At 33.4% G+C, this 24,376-nt stretch overlaps 1 protein-coding gene across 2 annotated transcripts in view; it reads left to right on the top strand.

Moving 5' to 3' along the window:
* Positions 1–23,978, top strand: part of LOC113522466 (uncharacterized) — a 43,947-nt gene extending 19,969 nt beyond the window's left edge. Inside the window, exons 3-11 of one of the 2 annotated variants that reach the window (XM_052897885.1) lie at positions 14,737–14,918; positions 15,619–15,714; positions 16,551–16,659; positions 17,548–17,681; positions 18,562–18,808; positions 19,759–19,899; positions 20,339–20,484; positions 21,334–21,495; positions 22,414–23,978. In XM_052897885.1, the coding sequence (XP_052753845.1) occupies positions 14,737–14,918; positions 15,619–15,714; positions 16,551–16,659; positions 17,548–17,681; positions 18,562–18,808; positions 19,759–19,899; positions 20,339–20,484; positions 21,334–21,495; positions 22,414–22,415 (1,219 nt within the window). In that variant the 3' untranslated portion in view covers positions 22,416–23,978. Of the gene's footprint in view, positions 1–14,736; positions 14,919–15,618; positions 15,715–16,550; positions 16,660–17,547; positions 17,691–18,561; positions 18,809–19,758; positions 19,900–20,338; positions 20,485–21,333; positions 21,496–22,413 lie in introns of both variants that reach the window. The other variant, XM_052897886.1, reaches the window with a different exon arrangement.
* Positions 23,979–24,376: the final 398 nt, after the last annotated feature.

Below are 24,376 nucleotides of genomic sequence, written 5' to 3'. Positions count from 1 at the left end.
ATATATTTATATCGATTGGAAGAATAGAATTATAAAGTAAATTCAGAAATGATCAATGATTTATTGATTGACATCAATATAGTAACACGTACAAGTTCGTGACTATTTGTATTTAACCTACACAATGAAATAATGGTGAATTGACATTCTTATCCTCTTGAGTTGTTTAAAAATTTCAATTGAACGCGAATATCTTCTTTTTTGTAACAAAGCGTTATTTTAAACTTTCAGTATCTTGCAACTTAAGAAAACATAATCAAATGTACCTATAGAGGCCATGTGATGACGGTCACTATGCCAAGTTAATATATTCACTCACATAACTGTATTTTGTTGTATTACACAATATTGATCCTTATTCTCAAATTCATAAGGTATTACAATTGTAAGCTATTACCGAGGTGGAGCGAATCATTAATTTTGTAGTTAAAAACATAGCAAGTTAATTTATAGTGACCGTCAGATGCTTTCTGACTCACTGTATCGCTTGACGTCATTCTGAGGTCCGGTTTATTTGGTTTCTAAAGACCTATATTTGATAGATTTGCAATTTTGAAAAAAAAATACCAATCAACCTATATTTAATTAATATTATATCTATAGGTAAAACAGTTTTATCTTGATCTGGATAAGTATTATATCTATCATTAGTCATCACATAAAATTTTAATTATCTAACTACATTATAAAAGTTCGACTATTTTTACTTGAATTACAGATAAACAATATCGTAGATTAATACGTAGGATACTTTTTAATTATTTTCGCTACCGAATTTTTACAAAAAAACCTCAAAATGTGCAGGCAATTCCAATAGAGTAAGAAAATGCAAAGAATAAAAAGTGGTAATATTACTGCAGAAATGTACACAGGTACCATAGTCTTTAGACGAAATGTTTAATTCCTATTTAATGTGTAAGATTTTAGTAATAATATTAAATAAATATAACAGATAAGCTTATACTTGTTCTGTTATACACTTGCAACTGAACTTAATAACTATATTTATAAATAAATATTAATAGGTATTTTAAGCGATAATGCCTATTCATTTCATATGTATCAGCACATAGAAGCCAAATAGTAGCTGTGGTGTAATATGACTAAAACAATTATGACGTAAATGATCAACAGTCATTTTCCCTAAAGATTTATTTCGTGGTTTATTTTTTGGTTTAGTGTCTATTTCTACTTGATATTGACAAAAAAAATGTTAACAAGACATTTCTCAAGATTACAACACTGTACCCGACTCGTAATTGACGTAAACGGGTCGTTAAATTCACTTGTGCTAGTCTCGGCAAGGACTTTAATTGATGCCAAGTTATTTCAATAATTACAGTGTCATGTTGGTAATTTACATAAGCTTTTTGCTGGAGTTATCATTGTTCATTATAATAAGTGTCTGCAGAACGCGAGCCGGTCCTGTCGTACGCGGGAATTAACCTTAGTGCGGTTGCACATTCTAAAACGTTCTTGCTTAAACTAGATGTTACTTGAATATTTTGTCTGAAAAATAAGTTATTATTGTTAAATATCTTATATTTGCAATATTAATTTTAGTGAAAAACAACCGTTTTCACTTACAATATATAAAAAAACATATGATTTTGTGTAGATATACTGCACAAAACTTATAATAAAGCTCTCCAAGTAATAATACATAATGTGTTTGATGAAAACTCGGTGTTAGATTTTCACAGTTTATAAACATGGAATTCAGAAATTCTATATAAAATTTTATCTGCACATTATCTATCAATGAAACACGTTTAAATCTTTTATATCCGGATAACATTCGTACTTTTGTAGTCAATTTAAAAAGAGATAAACACGAAGTGAAATTTGATATATCCGCATTGATATAGTACATACAATAATATTGAATACAATATACTTATATAAATATATAAGAGTCCATAGTATGAGAAATATTCTTATAAGAGATTAGATGTGCAGCCGGCCTAATTCAAGGCTGCCGTTACGTTGCTCAATGAAGCATGCAAACTTACGAAGGATTACTTACCCGTGCCCTTTATATTTAATATGCAAATATACATAATTTGTTCCTCTTTTAATACAAATGCTTAAAATATACTGATATCTAGAACATAACACGGTATATAAATAATCATGAGATGAGAAACCTAGCTGGCGCAGGTAGCGAAATGTTATATTACATTTCAAAACTTCGATTAAACTTTCATTTCGGTGATATTTTTGTATGTGAGGTAGAAAAATATTCATAATAAAATTAATTTTGCTTTAATATAATATATAAAATCTGCGTGAAATTTTATATTTAATTTAATATTTTATTTATTTTGCATTTTTTAATCTTTATTCATTTATTTCACGACGACCGTTTAGGATATTAAACAATTTTTCAGTAATTTTTAGGATGATGCAATAACTAATATTTTATTTAATTGAATATTTTGTTTTTAAATGTAATTTAAAAATATATATTTATATTGTAGGCACCGTTACGTCCTTCGAAAGTAAATTATTTAGAATGTCAGTGAAGCATTTGCACTTTAAGAACCATCAGACACTGAAGCAGTAATTCTGCTTATTTAACTGTAAATAATGCATAAGTAAGGAGCATTCTGGGCGGGAATAGCGCATATGTTATTAGTAGGTACCATTTGCTACCGAGAAACCTAATTGCACGAGTGAGTCTGCCGATACATTGGCCGATTAGCGGGAAGATGATTGCGTGCTGCGCGCCACAGAGATCCGCCGGCTTCGCGGTCCCCCACTGCTCGCTCGTCCGGTGCTTCTAGTCACGCACACTGGTTTTCTATCTACAACATCCAGGCACATCGCGCTAATCATCTCCAGCCATCCCAGTATCAATTACATAATACAAATCGATCACTGTAAAAGAAATTGTAATGAGAGTCGAGTTATCGCACGTGCATCTCGCAACAGCCGAGCGCCGTGAATTATAATGCTGACGTCGTGGACCGACCGTCCGTCCATCTATCTACAGTGGTGGCCAACATGAGTTACACGGAACCCACATTATGTTTAAACAAGTTAAATTGTCGCATTACTACTCGATTTACTTTCTTTAATAGCATATTACCTTGACTTTATATATGTTTTATTCTACTTAACGGATATCCGTGTAATGGATAGGTATGTCGGGATTCCCAGTAAAATGTAGGTTTTATATAAAACTTAATAGATTTTTAATTAGCTTATAATAGTTGGCGATAGATAAGTTAAAATTGGAATAATAATGAACTTTTGTAATGACTTTGTTAATACTACAAGTATTAACAAAAAGTGTAAGAAACTAAACTCGATAATAATGTATGCAACTATTATATTTCTGCATTAAACTTACTTGCTTATAATCTATAAATAACAAAAGGTAAAGTTTCTCCTCTACAATACAAATACAGTGACAGTTACGTAACCCTGATATAAGGACCATACTGCGCATGGTTTTTGGTAAATACTGATTATGAGTAAATTATCACAGCTTTGTGTTGTCAAGTTCATCTACTTAGTCGTTGTTTGTTGTTCCAATGATCTTTATCTGAGTTACGGGAAGAGGAGCGCCATCGCACTTCGCGCTATCCAAATCGATCATTTCACGCACCGGCCGTGCATAATGAAACAGTCATTTCCGGCCGTTTCGCGGAATCGAATATTTAATATTTCGCACAATCGAGTGGTCGATGCCGACACGCACGGCATATACTGCAACTATAGGTGAAGACAACACTTCTTTAATATTCGTCGCGTGACTCCAGACAATAATAAATTCTTGTGCACTTGCAGTTTCACGTAGTGCCAAGAAACCGCGAGCAGCTACCGAATGTTAAATCGACATTGTTCGATCATATACTCGTACATATCTTTGATCTTTAAGGGTGCGGTTTCGTTTAAATGGGGTATCTATATATAAAGAACGTGATACGCAACCATAATTATATAATATTGTAATACTGTAATATATAAATAGAACAGTTTAAAAACAAAACTAACTTTTGTTATACATAACGTATACCAAAAGTTAGTTTTTTATACCAATTTTATTTAGAAAGTATAGTAATGTACCAATATAATTAATTAAATTAGATTGTTTAATGCAGAAATAGAAAAATCTGTTTGTTGAATGCCTAAAGCGTTGTCATTACTACGCATATAAACATATTTTCATATTAATACAGATATTTCAAATTCCTTATAAGTATCAATTTATCTTTATATTTATCATTATTTATAATTATTAAATTAAAATATAACTTTCAAATTTAAACAGTGACTTATACAGAAGCTCTGCAGAAATAAGTAGATAGGAAGTTGTAAATTTTAGATTGGTATCAATAAATTATTTGTAGAGTTCCTGTTTCCGTTTGGTGATAGGAACAATAGCTTCAATTTAAATACAAAGCTTTATGCATATTACGTGTCAATACCGGTGGCAGTGGGGCCAGTGTGTGTTGTTCATCCACGCCAGTCCCGAAATAGCCACAATGTTCAAAATGAGCTCATTATGTAGTCCTGACACATCTTTAATAATTATTCTCGCACACCGCGTATGCATATTTATTATCTTTGCAATCTTTCCTATTTATATAATAAACATTCTAAAACTAGCTGTTTACTTGACTTTGTCTAGCTGATATTGTATCTCCCGTTCTGTTAGAATTTCTAAGTACCTACAGTATATAAGAAATCTATAAAATTTCAAGAATCTAAGCCGAGTTTGGTTGGCTACGGTTTAGTATAGTTATTTTATTAACTGTAACTATATATTGATAAATTAGCGTCATTCAAAGGGGACAAATCCCATATTTCTATATACATACAATAATAATGTCTAGGTGATCTAGAACTATTTATTTAATTATGGTTATGGCTTTACAAGCGACTAATACCTTTGAGCACATCATCTAGAAGTAATCCTGAACTGACTACAAGATTAATCGGCAGATTGTTATCCAGTAAACACATTTTGAATTCTATATTATATTAACTGCAGTTCTAAAATAAATCTGTTTAACCATTAATGGGTATTGAGAATACAATCGCGGTAGAATCGTTTCGTACTTTTGTTATATTCCATATAATTAGTAATCGTCTACCTGAATCAAGTTGTACAAATATTATAGTGACACTAGCTAGCAAGCAACATTTTCCCAGACGGGAGTCGGCAGCGCGCAACATTCCTTGACCATACGCAGCCGCTTAGCTGTTCCGGGACCTAATGCTAGGACCACATTCCCTGGACCCAAGAACGCAAATACAAACTGTCCTCTTCCTCTTCGTTTTTTCTAAGTTGCCATAACGAAAGTCATGCATACTTGTTCCTGGTACGGAACATTACATTAAATCTATGTATCGCGAAATGTTTCATATAATGTCTTATAATTTAATGGTCATTTTATATTTTCATTGATAGATAATATTTAAAAATATATTGAGATCTTTTAATCTTCAATTCTTTTTATATCTGATATGGAAAAAATTTACAGACAGAAAATTCCTTAAAATCTTAAGTTTCTAGGAATTTTCAGTCCCATTCCATTGTTATATATATATATATATATATATATATATATATATATATATATATATATATATATATATATATATATATATATATATATTATATATATATATATATATATATATATATATATATATATATATATATATATATATATATTTTAACTTAGAATGGCAAACAAGCTGACGGCCCACCTGATGGAAAGTGGTAACCGTCGCCTATAGACATGAGCAGCACCATGAACATAACAGAGCACACCGTTTCGCTCATGATACCCCCCTGCGTTGCCATTCCTGAGGACTCAGGTGTTATTCCTCTGTACCCTGTAAATTCACGCTATATCCCACCCTTCAAACCGAAACACAGCTATGCAAACACAACTGCTTCACGGTTGAAACACGAATGGGACAGAGGTACCCATGCAATCGACTTTTGTACAAAGTCTCCCTCTGGTATAATATATTTTATATATTTGTACAGTAATGATTAAATCAATAATTCTTATCATCGCTACTTCAATAATTAAGACAAACGAAATATGTTGATTTAGACCTAAATCTTTATTTAGTTAAGAGACAATTTTTTTTAGGTATATTATACAAAAAAAAAATATTCCGTTTGTTAATTTACATTAAAGAGAACAACAGCTTGTTAATTTTTCTATACGAGCATTTCTTAGAATTATGTAAATAAAATGATTGAAAACGTTCGTTATTAATTTTTATACATTATCCTGTTCGCAAAGCCAGACGGCGGTTAACATTCTGGGAAGACTGTAACTCGGTTACTAATGGCGCAGTCTAAATACAAAGAAGATTGATCGGTCCAAGTCTGAAAATCCGGGACGAGGTAAATGTAATATATTTAACCCTGATGGTGAAGAGGACTCGCAAATTATTATATTATGTCGGTTTAGCCCAGGAATGTATGGACTGACGAGAGCACTATTTTGAATTATGATGTATTTTATCATATAATATATATCACGTTTTTGTTCGTTTGTGGATTTCAAAATTAGTTTGCAATGTCGCGGTAAAAAATAATAAGTATATTTTTATTTCATGAAATATCACGTCTCTGAGTCGTCAATCAGCAGAATACTGAAACCAACGACAACGATGCACTAATAAATCAAGTCTGTTTACCTTATTGGCTTTTAAGAACAGAAAGGACACAGACAGCCAACTAATGTATTATAAAATATGTATAAAAAATTAAATGGTATAAAAAATAGATTTACGTAAGAAATTTAGTCCAATAATAAGATGAATAATACATTTATTTATTATTTTATGCATAATATGTATAATATATAAATACAATCTCAATACAGGTTAACTTCTCAAGACAAGCTGTCGCCAGTTATACCGTTCGGTTGTTCAGTTGCTTAGCGATCTCGTTTTTGCGACACACCCGGTAGTTCGCCGTTTTTCTAAACGCTCCATTGAACATTTCAACGATTCCCATTTCATCCCCAACATAACTGTACGCGATTACTACACTTGTCCAGGAAATGCTATTGACGTATCTCTATTATTAACAAGAATCATTTATACCTACCGGCGGTTACAGCGGTTACACTGCACTACATGTAAATAATTAACCCATGCATGTAACGGTCAATGCACTTGTAACGAACTTCATATATCCTTATACCGACTCTTTTTATCTTAAAAGGGCCAACGATAATAATACGTGGATTGATTATAAATTTTAGCAGAAATAACGATAAATCAAAAATTTATCGAATGGCTTGTTGCACAAAACCAGATAGTGTGCGTGCGCGCGAACGTCCAATCGTTGCAGTATTATTATTGCGCACCGTTAACGGAGATGTGTAAACCTACTTTCAATATAATTATCTTTGTTAAATAAATGCATTTAACTGTATATTACATTCCAGATAAGTAATATGGATTTTTTTAATTTTATCTAATATTGTTAATTAATTGAAGATAAGGTACCTTTTATTTAATATAATGTACAAATAATTTTAACGTGGATTGTGCACTCTACTAGAATAAAAATGCTTTCTATAAAGTTGTTATGTACTTTTGTAACAACGTGCAGCACACCTGCAATGCCGCTGATGTTGTAGGTGATCATGGGCGGCGGTAGTCACTTATCATCAGGTGAGCCGCATGCTCGTTTGCCCCCTGTGTTGTAAAAAAAAAACAACTTTATAGAATTATTTATGTGACGGAAATTTTTACTTCATTCAAATGCAATGACTGTTTATTGGTACTTTATTTATAAACATTATAAAATAGTTAACGGTATTGATATCAATAAATATTTTTATTAAATAAAATTGACTACAAGTCTTAATTTTAAAATCTTTCATTCTCTAACTTCATGGCTGTGTTTCGGTTTGAAGGGTGGGGATATGGCGTGAATTTACAGGGTACAGAGGAATAATACCTGAGTCCTCAGGAATGGCAACGCATGGGGGTATCATGGGCGAAACAGTATACTTTGTTATGCCCATGGCATTGCTCATGTCTATAGGTGACTGTTACCACTTACCATCAGATAGCTGTCAGCTTGTTTGCCATTCTAAGTTGTATAAAAAAAAATATAGCCAATTTTTCTTAGCATCCAGATTAAAACTAACTATTGTTTAATATAACGTTTCCAATGCGGTGAAAAAATATGACGGATGATTTGAACACATCGGACCTAAATACGACTCCATGACATCGTTTAATATAAAATCAATTAAGAAACAATAAAAGCATATGATTAATATCCGTGAACGTAAGTATCTAATATAGAGTAGGTAAGGTACTACTTTCATTATAATATAAGTATATAGAGTTAGTTATAAATAACATATCAACCCAAAATCCAATTATAGTATTAATTAGTAGTATTCAACTTTAGTATTAAATTAACGAATATCCCTAATGAATCCCATGTATGCTAAATCAGTCTGCTGACCGAGCGGATTGTAGGAAAATTCAGATATTAATTGGTAAAATATATCCTTTACAATTAATTAAATAATATTCAGTAATTTTAAACTGATACAAAAATGATTACAATGTAATCCAGTTTTTTGTCTGTATCGTTGTTATTACAGTCAAGCGACCGGTTCTTTTTCAATCCACTGGGTAAAACCACGTATATACATTTTCCTACAGGCGTTATTTGTAAACTGCAATTGTAACAATGTTACTTTTTCAATTCCCACAACTAACGTGTAGTTATTATTATTGTCATCGGTGCGTGACTGGCAAACGTGTGATTACTGAGTATCGTAGGGGCGACGTCGTTATGTCGGTGATTGTGTGCAGTACGCGACAACTATACCACAACTAGATCCCGACTATCCTATCCCATCCGCAGCCAGTGTTGCCAGCAGCTATTATGGGTCTATAGCTATAAAATATGTTTAATTTAAGGAAAAGATTCTGGTTTAGTTTGTCTTGTTATAAAAGAAAATTGCTAAAATATCCTAACCTAACAACATGTATACAGTGGTAAGTGATTTACAAAGGATTATTTTACTTATGCCTGCTTGAGTAGATTAAGATAAAAAGTATGTTATTGTACAAAGTTTCATTGAAATTAATCCAAATGTATTAATATAAATTATAACGTACTAAAGTAAACAAAACAAAGTCAATAATTATTTGACGGCAATGTCCAATTAAACGAGTAAAGACTGTAGACACAAGTCAAATACAAAAAAGAAATATATTTATGAATTTGTAAGTTGTAAAATTAAGATTAAGGCTACTGAAAAAGAGTGAATACTGAAATGACTACAAATAAAAATGAATGGCAGATAGAAAGATAATAAAGGTTGACTGGGAGAAAATGCTTTATAGTATTAAGTCCGCCTTTTGTACCAGACATTTTTTTTATAATATGGTCAATAAAAATAAATAACTATATTCCAAAAGATATAGAATAAGAGCAGGAAGATGATGATTAGGCTACAAAGTGGGCAACACTGCCCGCTTGCGTTTTAAAGATGGTTGTAATGTAATTACTGTAGCTTCACAGAAACTATCAGCAGACGAACGGTTGGTGGTGTCGTGCGGTCGGTTGCTTCTCTACCCTCAATTTGATAGCCAGTCTGCAGCCGCCCTAGGCTATAGGTACTGATTTTTTTGAAGAATGTTAACTATAATTAAATTACATACTCTTTCTCTGTCTACAATTTTTTATCGCAAATTAAATACCTATAGGTAAGGCCCACAGTGACAGATCAAGTAAGCAATCGTCAGATCTGCGTCTTAGGCGAATCCTCTTTCTAAGTTGTACGTGAACCTAAGTGTGTTAGCTATTTTAAAGTTAATTTTTCCTTCTCTCTTATATCGTAGAGTCCTAAACAATACCTTTTTATTAGCACCATCACCAATCGTAGTAGAGAAGTTTGAGTTACATTGACATAGGTAAGTTAACGAAATTAGCTTCGATTGTTTTATGTCAATTCGCCAATTGAAATGTAAGAGGGTCGTTTCTTTACCAGTACAACGTATTATAATATACTGATAATGTTATTTATATAATGTTGATAAGCTTAAATGTGATAAGGTAATAAAAACTTTAAAGCTTTTAAATATTCAGTTTGTCAAACCAAGTGAACTTTACATATTGACGTAATTGTTTACATATTGCAAAAAGTCGGACTAAAGAACAACAATTATAATTACGACTTATCATTCTAGCGTAGCGTACAAGGTTTAAATTAAAACTTGGTGACATCATGACATGACGCTTACGGATTTTCCAAATTTTCTGTACAGAGTACGTAGGTATTTCAATTTACACGCTGTGTCTATCGGTCCATCCTTTTTTTATGTATCATTAAATACATGCATAACAACATTACATTACGATTCATATTTTACAAACTACCATTATTAGCCATTAAATTAATCTATCAATAGACATCGTACATTATAAATTCAAAATATATTAGTTGAAATTGTTCACTTTTATGGCATTTTCTATTTTAGGTATGGTTAAATACTGATTAAAATTAAAGAAAATGTCTCTCATGTAACTATTAAAATGTGAATAATAATATGTGTGTAACTTATTAAAATTGTACTATCGGCCACCGCATCCGTTTCTCTGTTTACCTAAGGCTTAATGAATTTTATTGAGTAAGATTTTCTTCAAGATTCTGATAACTTCGCGAGGATGGTTTTATTTTAGCTGTAAAAGAGATGTTTAATGTATATTAAAACAAACAGTAAAAAATTTACAACTGTTATGAATAAAATGTCGCTAAAATACGAGTATCATGGATAGTAATTATATAGATAATGGTAGTAATTAAACTGAACGCATATTTATGGTTCTGTTTCTATGCAGTGGTATTTTAGTATTTCAAATAAAATATTAGAATAAACATTGACAACCCTTGTTTTAAAATGACAGTCATCAAACACAGGAATTGTACAAACGGCTACCGCGAAATTGATGCTAGCTCTCGTAAATAATTGGTTTTCGCTGAGAACGAACATTCGTCAAAATTGACAGCATAAGTGATGTTTCGTGATCACAGACGAACAAAGAAAGTTCTCTGATCGTTATGTCGTTACAATGAAAAAATACTTGCTCAGTGAAACGCATATATTAAGTGCATGTAGGGCCTTTCTTAAAGCAGAGTTTCGTAACCATTACAACAACGTACAAAAGTAAAAATTGCAATTATTGTAAAAATGTTGCTATTTTTTTTATGATTTTTCTTGAGCAACTGTTCAAGTCGAATTAAATTTTACTCCATCAGCTATATCTTTAGAAATTATTTAACTGTAATGCGTTATGTTGTTTTTAAAATAATTTTGTAGTTTATATTTCTATAATCTACATATCTACAAGCGACCACAAAAGCAATCAGCACGAAGCCTTCATGGTTCATTATTTAAAATTTGAGAAACAGCTATAAAGGAAAAAGAAAAGAAATTTTTTTAATGTATATGTTACTAGATTTTACCTGCGATTTCGTCCGCTTGCCCAGAATATGTTCTTTCACGGGGATTAAAGCAGAGCGAGTAACCTATGCCCCTCTCCATATTATACAATACATCGTTAACAAAATTTGGTAAAGCCGTGAAGTCACTGGTAGCAAACCGACTTTTTTCACATTTATAATATTAGTAAGGAAGTAAGGTTACAATTGTGTTATAATTTTTCCGTAAAAAAATAATAACAATATATGTACTAATAAATAAAATAATAAACTAAATTAATAATAACTATATACATATATACATTGTACATGTATCTTTTTTTTTATCTTTTTTCACTTTGCATTTGTCTTTTACTGTTTGTGTGCTGGAAGTAATGGAAATAAATTATCCATCTATCTATCTATATATGTATATAGTTATCATTAATTAAACAAATTATCTACATATATACGTTTCTGGAAATATTTTTTAATTACGAAAATAGAATTTGTCGTAAGTGTATTTAATTGATTATCTTAGTATAGGAATGCGTTTTTGGAGACTGGAATCGGTTGTAGGGTAACGATTTGTGGTTAACTCCCAGGAGTGCAAATTGTGCGCGGTCAAAGACCGGTTCGTGTTATTTAGGAAATATTCGCAGTCCGCAGGGCTGCAGACCGAACAGGGGAGACGGCGGATGACCTCATCGGGTTTTTTGTTTCAGACCTTCCTTCACTGTTATCTCGTATAGACGAAGGATTTAATTATAAATGTGACAATATTTAATGTCACTTATTATTATTATTACATATTGATTCGAAGTTCTTAATCTTAAAATGAGTATAAATACTAAGATTAAAGGGTTTTTTTTTTATTTAATGTAGATAAATGTGCTTTTATAGCAATTCTGTTTCATATTATTATCCATCGATTTGTTACAATTTTATTATATATCATAACTATGCGAGTACTATTAATACTGTGACGGATTGAAATTTTGACAGTTTTATTTAATTAAAAGGTTCTTTTATAAACACTTCTACCTATATTAGACTATATTAAAAATGCTTATGCATCTTTCTGTATATATTATAGTCACGTCTATTTAATATAAGTATTATTTATACCATTATCCTCTTTTTGATCTTAAGTGCAAATGGTGTTATTTTCATTATAACACCAATTTGGTATTGGTAATGGTAATATCGAAATTATGAACACATGTTCATTCATCGCTGCACTGCTACAACAATCGCGAACGTAATCAAGCACACTGAAAAACCTAGTTATGCTTTGTAAAATTGGTTTTTTGTAGCCCAATAAGGCGGAGGTATCGCGAACTAATAACGGCTATATAAATTCCTGTCGAACAGTTCGACGGCTCGCTTGTTATAGACAAACAGGATAATTAAGCGGTCCCTAGGGGCGGTTGTTTTGTTACGAATACCTGTGTATCATCATGACAATAATTGCCCACAGTTGCATACGTGTCATGTTCCGACGGCATTCTTCAACTGCGTTTGTATGATGTATGTACTTTTGTTCTCTTTAAAACTTGGCTACACAACGGTGCTCTTGTTTCTGATAGTTATCTGTAGGTAATCATTAAAATAATTAAGTACATTTGCCACAATTAATTTAATTATACGAATAAGAAATGGCATGAATTTACTGCAATTATTTTTTTAATTTAAGTTATTATAGGTGAGTCTGAAGAGAATCGTATTGTCTTTATCTTCATGCTTCTAAGTATCAGTAAACAGCCATAGTTTTATTAATAACATAATCGCGATATAGTATCATTATAAACGTGTATTTTTGAACCATCTCTTTACCTATATAGCACGATAAAAGCCAACCATATCTTTGTGCTAGAGTATAAACATGTTATTTGTATGACATAGCAAATTAATTTGAAATCCAACGTACAGATATTTATGAAACTGGGTCACTTTCTTCAAGGACTGTGAGTCTAAATATGAGAATAATTTCTTACACATAAACGAACTTCGACCTCTTTTAGGCAGATTAACAATTATTCGATATCATAAATTAAGATTTCAAATAGATAGGTTTATATACATAAAGTGTAACCCACTTTGTGTACACAAACAACCGAAGATGATAATTTCATAATTAAATCACAATTACTGTACGCTGCGTGAGTCAGTTGTAAAAATGTTAAAATTAGACGTTCTCCCAGGGGCATTGAGCACGAATAGGGTTATAAAATGCTCTAACTTTATTGGGTGCATTCTGTGCTTTATATGAATCTCAATTTATAGAAACAATTCATCATTTTAGTATTGTTATAATGTGGTGAAAGATATATCTAAATTAATTAGTCCTTTGTGGTTTACCGTCTCATAAATGACAATGTTCCACATTGTAATGAATTTATTGATGAGAATGTAAACGTGATCTACATCATTACTTAATATTGTTTTGTTTAATAAATACTTATGTCTTTAGCACTATTTAGTATGTGTATACACAGTTGTAGATACTTTTTAGAAGTAAGACCACGTAATCGCAGGCGTGAGCAACTGAGCACCACCTCCCATACACTCATATTACCTACGCCCAAGCGGGCACGGCCAATGGATGTTGCAAGACGTCACTTCTAGGAAGCATACCCATCGTGGCCTTGCGATGAAACATCGCTCAAATGTTTGTTTTCCTTTCAAACGATTCAAAAACGGCTCCCGCAAATTTTTACTGTTCACTGGAATCGTTAGGATCGCGACGTTTTGTTTGCGCAGAGCTGATTCGCTAACGATTCACAGCTGGCACGCTTAAATCGAATCGAGGATTTACGTTGAGATTAGCTACGAGTATAGTACGCAGGCGTATTAAATGATTGGCAAACGGTGATCGAGTTGTGGAATCATGATTTGACCGTTCAATAATAGCGAATGTAATCTGGTATTTCGTGGAAACGTAATTGTCATCGGCAGCTGCATTACGCCACCCCGTCACCGCCGCTGTGACACTCCATTAGCTGTTACTGCGAATTATTCCCTACACATAGACACGGATCTTGACAGTTGTTTTTGTCAGAATCACAATATTGTATGTTCTTGTATATGATGGGAATATGAAAACGGTGGTTTTTATAGCGACGAGAAAATAATACCCTTAATTAAAAAAGACACCTATTAACGTGACTACTGATACAAATACTTAAATATTATATTTGTTTGTATAAACAAAAATATATGTAATATTGCAAATATTGCAATACGGTGTATATTACCTACCAGTTATATAAAGGTTTTTGAATCTCTTTCACAGGTTCAAAAACGGCGTGCCGTATCCCTGGTCTGCCGGAGTGTCAAACCTGATCCTGTACCCAGAAGCAGCCAACCAGACACTGTACACGGGAAGCGCTACCCGTTCAGATTCCGGGAACTATACTTGTCGGATCAGCAATGAAACCCACAGCGATGTTCATACAATCACTCTTGATATCCTCGGTAAGTGACTATGTAAAATTGCATTTACGTGCTTAAGACGCAAGACACAATAAAGGGCGCGAATTTCACAATCTATTTTTTTTTTCTTATATTATCAAAAGTATATTTGGCTGATAATAAATTTCTTTGTTGACATTTATCATTTTGTGTTAAACAGTACTATAATAGTAAGTAATAAGTAGAGTGGGGCCAATTTTATCGGTAAAAACCATACTTAAACATAGTGTTGTTTTTTTTTTAATTAAATTTACAAATAAGATTGTGTTTTAAAAAAAAAAGCCGACTTCAATTGCGGCAAAACTAGTCATTTTAATTTAATAACTATTAAACCGATTTTGTTAAAATTTCTATGTAACCAATTTGTAAGTTTATCTATTCAAATAAAAAAATGTCCTTATCGGTATAGTTATGAATTAACAAACATAAAAAAAAATCGAATTGAGAACCTCCTTCTTTTTGAAGTCGGCTGAAGATTTAATAATAATATTATTTATTTGCCATATATTTGTTGGCAGTATTCGTTCAATCATTATAACGCAATTAGTTCGTAATAAACAAAAGATCCGTAATATAATGACAAAGACTGTTTCTAGTCATTGAATCTTTTAATTTAACAATCTATTAGCTAACCAGTGCTAAGTTATATATTGTTTAAAGTATTGATATCCAATTAATTTGATAAAGTATAAATTTTTTATAGATAAACCTATCGACCGCCCTCGAAGGATGTTCATCTCCAAAGATCAGTGGGTAGACGAGGGTGACGAGCTACGGTTGTTCTGCGAGGCGCTCGTAGGTGAGCAAACTGAATGTTTATTTATTTTTACATTATTTATGAAATACAAAAACAGCGATATTAATGTCGGCTTTATTCATGTTTCGTTTCTAGTGTAGTTACTATATCCCCGAATTAAAGTCGGGGATGCCAGACAAGTTCTTAACTCAAAGTTATTCAACAATAGTGTTATTACATGTTACAAAATACTTTGCAATAATGTTGCATTCTAAAAAATAGATCGCCTCTATTATGTTTAATGAATAACTCTTCGGGACAGGACTGTCATCTATTTTGTATAATGCATGCGATAATTAAGAAGCCTAAGCGAATTTTTGACACAAGAAGTGAAATATTTCTATCTTCATTAGTCGCAATGTATGAGAAATGTAGCACATGTAAAATGTAATATGATTTATCTACTATACTGATTAAATGATTATCAATAAATCAAAGTAGGTATCTTTGGTGATCATTCGGAAATATGTAAAATCGTATATTTTAATTTGAACGCATATTTTTTATTTAACTTATAATGGTATTTAAGCTTACGGTCTACCTGATGTTGAATATAACCGTCGCTTGTAGACATGAACACTTACAATGCATTGTGACAACCATGGTACTCCTTGTACATTGCCATTTATAAGTACTATTGCGTTATAAGTTCGTACCCTATAATTTTAAACCGAAACACAACCAATATAAATATAGACGTTGCCACTCCTTACGGAATAAGAAACTTGACTATGTAATATTATGATGTTCGACATAAGGCTACTTCTTAGAAGCTAATATACGTATATACATAGAATAATATATTTCTAATACATGAATACTTGGCGTCATATTTCTAGGAAAATCGTATTTAGCCGACGCCCTTAGCGACCTCCGATGGCGAAAAATATGGCCGAACGGCACGGAGGGTGATTTGTTGCCTACGCAAAACGAAACCAGGACGCACCGGTGAGGATAAATATCTTAATAATGTATTTCTTGCTATTTAAATATGTTTTAGAACCAATAGCATCTAAACAGTCGCATCCGGCTAAAATTCCGGTAACTCTTTATAGAATTCAATAACATGTTTGCATTTAACACGTTAATTGTTGTTTGACTAATGTGAGAATAAATTAAAAATAAGATAAGGCAGTCAAAGGTTCAAAGCTGCTTAATTTAAGATTTATTTTAAAAAAAATAGTGTACATTATTAAGTAATGCAAAAAATACCTAAATCTTAAACGAAAGTTAGTCTTTGTAATCGGAAAATTTTCATTGAAAACATTTAGTTATTGTATAAGCTGAACCTATATTATTTATGGCTAACTATGAACTAAAAATATATTTCTATTTGTAACTGTTGTTGACTTCATTAAAATAATTACGTACCTACCCCGTCTATATATGTCTATACGTATAGTATATATGTAAATTAATAATGCTATTATTTTAATTATACTACATCGGTTCATAATCATTTGCATAATAATTATCGGTTGATACAGATTTCCATAAAGCGATAATAATAAACAATTATACAATAAGTAATCATTTGTTGTATTTACGTAATATATTGATCAGAAAACACCAAGTGTTTCAGTTATACGTGTAAAGTGTTTCGCTAAGATTCAATTGAATGTAATGTAAATATAAACAAACAAATTGATATGACCATAAGGCAATCTGCTAATGTCCAATGTTCATAATAATGAAAAATCTATTAATTTATTGGAACATTTATACGTGGTAATTCAACTTAATGAGTTCATAGTTTATTAAGTGTTTCTGTGATAATTTCAATCAAATTTGGTTACCTTTTCATTATGTTTTTTTGAACAACTATGTATGTTGCAGCGACGACGTGACCGACATTCGCGGCTCGTTCATGCACGTGGCGCGCGTCACCCCGCTCGACTTCGGCGCGTATGCGTGCGTAGTGCACAGCAACGGCGCCGTCGTCACCAGCAACGTCACCGTCCACCGCAGAGGTAATATTAGTATATTTTGAAATTTATATTTTTTAATATATAAAGAGAGAACTCATCATATGATTTCTCCGTGTAATTTTACACAAATTTTCAACAACTGAACTGTAAGAGTACGTACTAAATGCTTATTTCTTATCTTCTTATAATCGAGTCTATTTGAACTTTATAAATTATAAACTTTTATACTAAGCGTATACTTTTATTTGTAGTAGAATGTATATATTCATAAATATATTTTCTTGTTCACTTTCTTGCGAGGGATGGGCAGCAACATTCTTTTTAAACATCTCTTAAGTCTGACTGCGGTTGCCAATCCGTCTGCCAAGCGTGGCAATTACGGGCAGAACTCTCGAGAGGGATTCTTATGTTCAGCAGTGGACGATTAAAGGCTGATATGATAATGATGATGATATTTCCTTGTATCGCTTTGTCAAACGACTTGCATTTGATGAACATATCATAATATTGGTATCACACTCTTATATTATTTTATATTATCACCAGAGGGAGACTTTGTACAAAAGTCGATTGATTGGTTACCTCTGTCCCATTCGTGTTTCAACCGTGAAGCAGCTGTGTTTACATGGCTGTGTTTCGTTTTGAAGGGTGGGATATGGTGTGAATTTACAGGGTACAGAGGAATAACACCCGAGTTCTCAGGAATGGCAACGCATGGGGGGTATCATGGGCGAAACAGTATACTCTGTTATGTCCATGGCACTGCTCATATCTATAGGCGACGGTTACCACTTTCCATCAGGTGGGCCGTCAGCGTGTTTGCCATTCTAAGTTGTATAAAAAAATAAATAGACGAGTGTGCACAAGGTTTTAACGATTCTAATTAATAGTACGCGCCAGTAATAGTGGATGTTATTCGCAGGCGAAGAGGAGCCGGGCGTGCAGGTGCAGGCGACGCCGGGCTCGGAGAGCTCGAGTCCCGTGGGCGGGCGGCGGCGGCGGCGGCGGCGGCGGCGCGGTGCCGTGGCGCGCGCTGGTGCTGTGCGCGGCGTGCGGCGCGCTGGCGCTGCTGTCGGTGGCGGCGCTGCACCGCCGCTGCACGCCGCGCCTGCTGCTCGCGCTGCAGCAGCTGCGCGCGCGCACCGCCGGGCCCGCGCGCCGCGCCAGAGGTCACCACCTACCCATAACTTTTCTGTTATAGTAAATGGAGACTAGAAGCCTCATTGTTAGTAGGGAGGGGATTACTAGTAATGCAGACTGCCAGTTTTTTTTTATATACAACTTAGAATGGCAAACAAGCTGACGGCCCACCTGATGGAAAATGGTAACCGTCGCCTATAGACATGAGTAGTGCCATGAACATAATAGATATACCGTTTCGCCCATGATACCGCCCATGCGTTGCCATTCCTGAGGACTCGGGTGTTATTCCTCTGTACCCAGTAAATTCACGCCATATCCCACCCTTCAAACCGAAACACAGTCATGCAAACACAACTGCTTCACGGTAGAAACACGAATGGGACAGAAGTACCCAAGCAATCGACTTTTGTACAAAGTCTCCCTCTGGAAAAGTTCTATTGTTAGTTCCAATGTAATACCCTGTCAGCTCGACCTCCAGGTGCTCCCCCTTGGAAACCATCGTGTTGAATTCTAGGTGTATTTATTTATCACGATGGCCTAACTGACCTGCCTTTTCATTCGCACTTATCGTCCCTAACTGGTGTCTCGTCAGTGTATACAGTTAGCGCAAGCGGGATAATATTTCCATTATCATCTATTTGTCCATTAAAAAAAACGAGTAGCCTCATTGCTAGCATTATGCCCTCTCAATTCGACCTTCGCGTGATTCTCCCTCGAAACTATTGTGGTTATTCTTGATAAATTCTTGTCTATGAATAAATTGACCTACTTTTATTTCCACAAAGTAAGAGCCAGTAACCCGACACCGTATCTGAATATTACATGACAATTCGGGACGCACTGCTCTGTTAGACGTGTACATTGAATGACTAGTGACTCTTTCACTTGTAATTTAGTCTTATAATTAAAATTGATTATATTTTAATACGATATTTGTGAACAATAAATAAATTTGCCCCCTTGTTTTGTCCTATAGTGCTCGAGAAGGATTTCGACGTGGTGGTGTGCTGGACGCCTGTGGACGAGGAGGTGGTGCGCGGCGCGCTGCTGCCCACGCTCACTCTCAAGTACAAGTACCGCGTCCACGAGTTGCAATTGTCTACCATGCCCGACAACTGTGAGTAAAGCACTTATCGAATCTATATCGTTTACGTTCGATGTAACATTAACAAATGTAAAGAGAATAAATCGGAAACAATAAGAAAAGATTTTAACATGCATCTGCAACAAACACACACACACACACACACACACACCTAATAGTTATAATCGAACGATTACCAAAACAAAAACCATGATGTGAAATCAGTGTTGCCAAACTAAAAATTGCGAAACATTTTAAATATTGTTAAAAGCTGAGTTATATATGTGATATATGTGATTCATCATTGTATTTTAAAATTGGAACGACTTGGATATATACCTAAAACAACAAAACCGCCTCTAGCGCCACTGTAAAAAAGTGACAGAGCTAGAATGATTGACCACGAGTTTACTTCATTACTCATTTTCAATAACAAATGTGGAGTAAGTATAAACGTGATTTGTATGAATAGGGTACAACGAGATGTCGCCGGAGCTGGCGCGGTGCCGGTCGCTGCTTGCGGTAGTGTCCCCGTCGCAGTATACCGCGCAGCAATTGCTGGAAGCGCTGAGACAGCTGCGTGCGCTACCGCTCTCGCCCGTCGTCGTACTACTGCAGGTGAACATACAACTACATTTTCTACAATTATCTTACAAATATAATAAAATTGCAACAGGACGATATTTGAAAAGAAATTTATGGAAGAAGTTTTTATAGGAGAAATAGAAGCTAAAACAATATTTTTTAGAATTTTTGTCTGTTTTGATCCGGCATTATGCAAAAACCACTTCACCAGGATGTAGTTTTCAAAATAATGTTCCTACATGTCTTCTAAGTTAAATTCTAGAATATGTTTTATTTTGATATGCCATCTAGAATTGGTCTGTTTCATTGGTTTTTATAGGTCAATCAGCTAGTTAATAATATTTTTCCTATTGAATTTAGACAGAGAATTATTCTTTACTGTTTATTTTTTTAGGTAAACTTAAAAAAAAAATTCTTTCATTGCTCGATCATATTTTTTAATATAGTTAAGTAATTCAAGTAGTTATTTTTTAAACAGGATAGGATAGGATTATTATTATTAATACTTCATTCTTGGCTAATTTGCCGGTTTTCTCATACAACCCGTCCCAAAAACCTTTGGAAAAAAGAAAGCTGAGATCCCAACCCCTTATTAATATATTATTATGTAACTGTATTCATACTATTTTATTATTTTCAATTATGCTGTCTTTTTATATGTTCATTCAGGTTACCTTCACCAATTTTGCACAAATTATTTTTGCAATCAACAAATTTCACTTCCTTGTTGATCTTATACTATATTTATCATGATTATTATCGATTTTTTATACAGATTCTTTCACCGCTATGTTATTATTTTGGTTACGATTATCGATAATTATAACGGTATACGTCATAGTTTTTTTGTACCGAAATGTTAATGCATTGTTTCGGCGGCAGGACCTGCCGAAGCTGAAGCGCGAGGCGAAGGAGAGCGGCGCGCGGCTGGTGGAGGTGGTGCGCGGGCTGCGGCTGCTGGCCTGGCGCCACGTGCACGACCGCGCCTTCTGGCGGGAGCTACGCCCGCTGCTGCCGCTCCCGCCCTCGCACTACCAACACGATGTAACTACCATCCTCACATATAAATATGTCACGCCACATTATTTCGACAACATTACAATATCACGTTTACTTTTTATAAAATTTTGGGTAAACAAACTGACGATCAATGGTATGAGTAGCGCTGTGTATATTTCGAAATGCACTGTCATGCCAATAGTTCTCAGTGTTTCACTTTGTATAATCTGTTAGTCATATTTAAATTCAAATATTTTTTATTCAAATAGACTTATTGTAAATATTTTTTTTTTTTTTATAATTCTACTGCTGGGTTCGAAATATTATCTGCTGAGAACTCACAAGAAACTCAACAGTCACTCTCTTAAATCTATTAGCATTACGTGTTTATTTATAATAGCATGGTCATATATATTTTCTATTTCTATTCATATACTCACTCTTCTTGTGTAGGTTTATACTATGAGAAATGAAAATTGGGTGCCGTTTTTCGGAGGGATTGTGGATAACTAACTATCCCAAACCATGTTTGATCTTTTCTTCTGCCCTTTTATCCTACTTATTCCACGCCAAGGAAGACCTTAATGAAGCTGTCTATATAAATATATTGTATTTATATATAATTTTGTTTTACGAAAATCAAGGGTGAAAATGGATTGTTAGCAATGGAGTTTGACAGCCCCATTGCTAGCAATATACCAGTAAGGGTTAGATGAAAATCACGTGGTTCCCCATCATGATGAATTCATCGTGAACAATTCTTGTTGAATTCGTTACGATGGGCTAACTGACCTGTTTCATCCTCACCTATCATCCTTCACTGGTGCCCCGCCGGTGTATACCGATAGCGCGGGTGGGGTTACCATTCTATTATCATCCATTTAAAAAAAAATACGAAAATAATTTACTATTGTCTCGACAGAAAGGGAGAGAAATATATATATTTTTTATTATTGTTTACAGAATAAAACGAATACAACTCAAAACTCAGCAGATAGCGTCCAAAACACAGGTAGTCTAACAGCGCTCGTTTGAGAGTTAGACTATCTACTCAAACGGTTTGGGACTCTGGGACTAGCACAGCTAAGACTTAAGTGTAGGCAGCTGAGCCTGTGTAACTTTTGTATAAATAGTTAACGAGTGTTTGACACCGTGGCAACTTCGAGGGCGAGGCGCGACACGACCACTGTGCTGCTAACTTGCATCAAGACTGTGAATTAGTGCTTATATATAAAACTATCATCTTATATAAGTTAATTATAGGAAAAAACGAATTTCGAATTACAGAGTTTAAGATCTCACGTGTCTTCTGTATTACTTTCCATTGCACATTTCTCATTTCTCCATTTATATTTCATGTGCCAAAGGAAAGTAAGAATTATATCATGACATTGTATTTCTAAGATACGTCTGATGGTTGTTCAGTATTTATTATTATTATTTATCTTCTTGATATTTTGCACGACGTTTCAGCTTCGATTAGTAGTATCAACATCTTTTTTTAGTATTATTTTCATATGATTCTCGTAGTAATGTTCATTTATTTTACATCTATGGAACGTTGTGTACTAAGTTTAAGTTATTTACAATGCGTATATGTATTGTGTATAAACGCTTAAAAAGTTCGAATAAAATTAGAAACTTAAGCAAAATTCCTTTTGTAAAAGGAACTATTTATTCTTACTTTGAACAGCTGTTTCATGTATTACGCAATTGTATTTATTACTTAATCTATTTATCTTAGTATTTCGTTATATTTAATGCTATTCTAGATATTGGTCTGTTAAGGATTAGGAATGAAACATATTATGTTTCAAGGGTCTGTGATAATTATGGATGGAAATAAATAGTAGTGTATTGAAAGAGGTCCTTCCTCATTAGTCTATAAAAGGGATTATTGGAAAATTCAATAATTGTAAAATTTCTTTTTATACGTTAATATTAATATTTTTCATTATGTTCTACGACTGAAATAATTTTACGCTAGTTTACTACTCGTCAAGTTATATTAATGCTGTCACCACAACTTTTTGTGTCAGCATATAATAGGAGTCTAATATCTATAAATGAGTAAATCAAAATTACAGTATTTTAAGGTCAATTCACACCGACAGAATGGTAGCGAAGAGCTATTGTACTCGAGATACTGAGCTACTAACTGACGCGAGGGTCATCATTTATTTTATACCAATTTTTAACTGTATGTTGAAACAACTAAAGTCTATTTCCGTATGACAATGGTGACTTAATTCGTCCCTTCATCGCGCTACTCTATCGGTGTGCGCTGACTCTTGTTTAGTCTACTTACTACATTTATCAATTTATACAGTATTGGATGTAAATATTAAGAATAAAGAAAAGTATTTTGATTAAATGGTGATTAGATAATACTAAGAACCTAAGATGGTTAATATAATGTTTTGTAGTGTTATCACTTTTTACATTCCGTTATGTGTTTTTTTTTTTTTTATAAAATTAAGTTTATTGTAAAAATAATTATGAACCAAATTGAATAAAAATGGAAATTACGTCTGTTTCTTTTTAAAACCTTGTTTACACACGGGTATCATCTAAGAATATTTTTTGCCAAATTACAATTTGTATACAATAAAATTATTATTACAAATTTGTGAGAGTTTGTAAAGATGTTTGTTACTCAGTCATGCTTTTATAGCTGAACAGATTTAATTGCAATTTTACAAACTATTAGCATAATTATCGCCGTGTGGTCCCAGCATAGAATAGGCCACCTCTTCCTTTCCCGTGAGTGTCGTAAGAGGCAACTAAGGGAGAGCGAGGGATGGACAGCAGCTTCTCTCTAAAAACAGGTCTAAAAACCTAACTGCGGTTGCCTACCTGCCTGTCAAGCGTGGCAACTACTGACAAAACTCCCCTTATGGGGAAGGCTTTTGTTTAGCAGTGGACA

Source organism: Galleria mellonella, unplaced genomic scaffold, assembly GCF_026898425.1.
Source record: "Galleria mellonella isolate WM207_F2 unplaced genomic scaffold, CSIRO_AGI_GalMel_v1 utg38, whole genome shotgun sequence".
Classification (NCBI taxonomy): domain Eukaryota; kingdom Metazoa; phylum Arthropoda; class Insecta; order Lepidoptera; family Pyralidae; genus Galleria; species Galleria mellonella.
The sequence above is the reverse complement of the archived record's forward strand: the minus strand, read 5'-3'. Positions and strand labels throughout refer to the sequence as shown.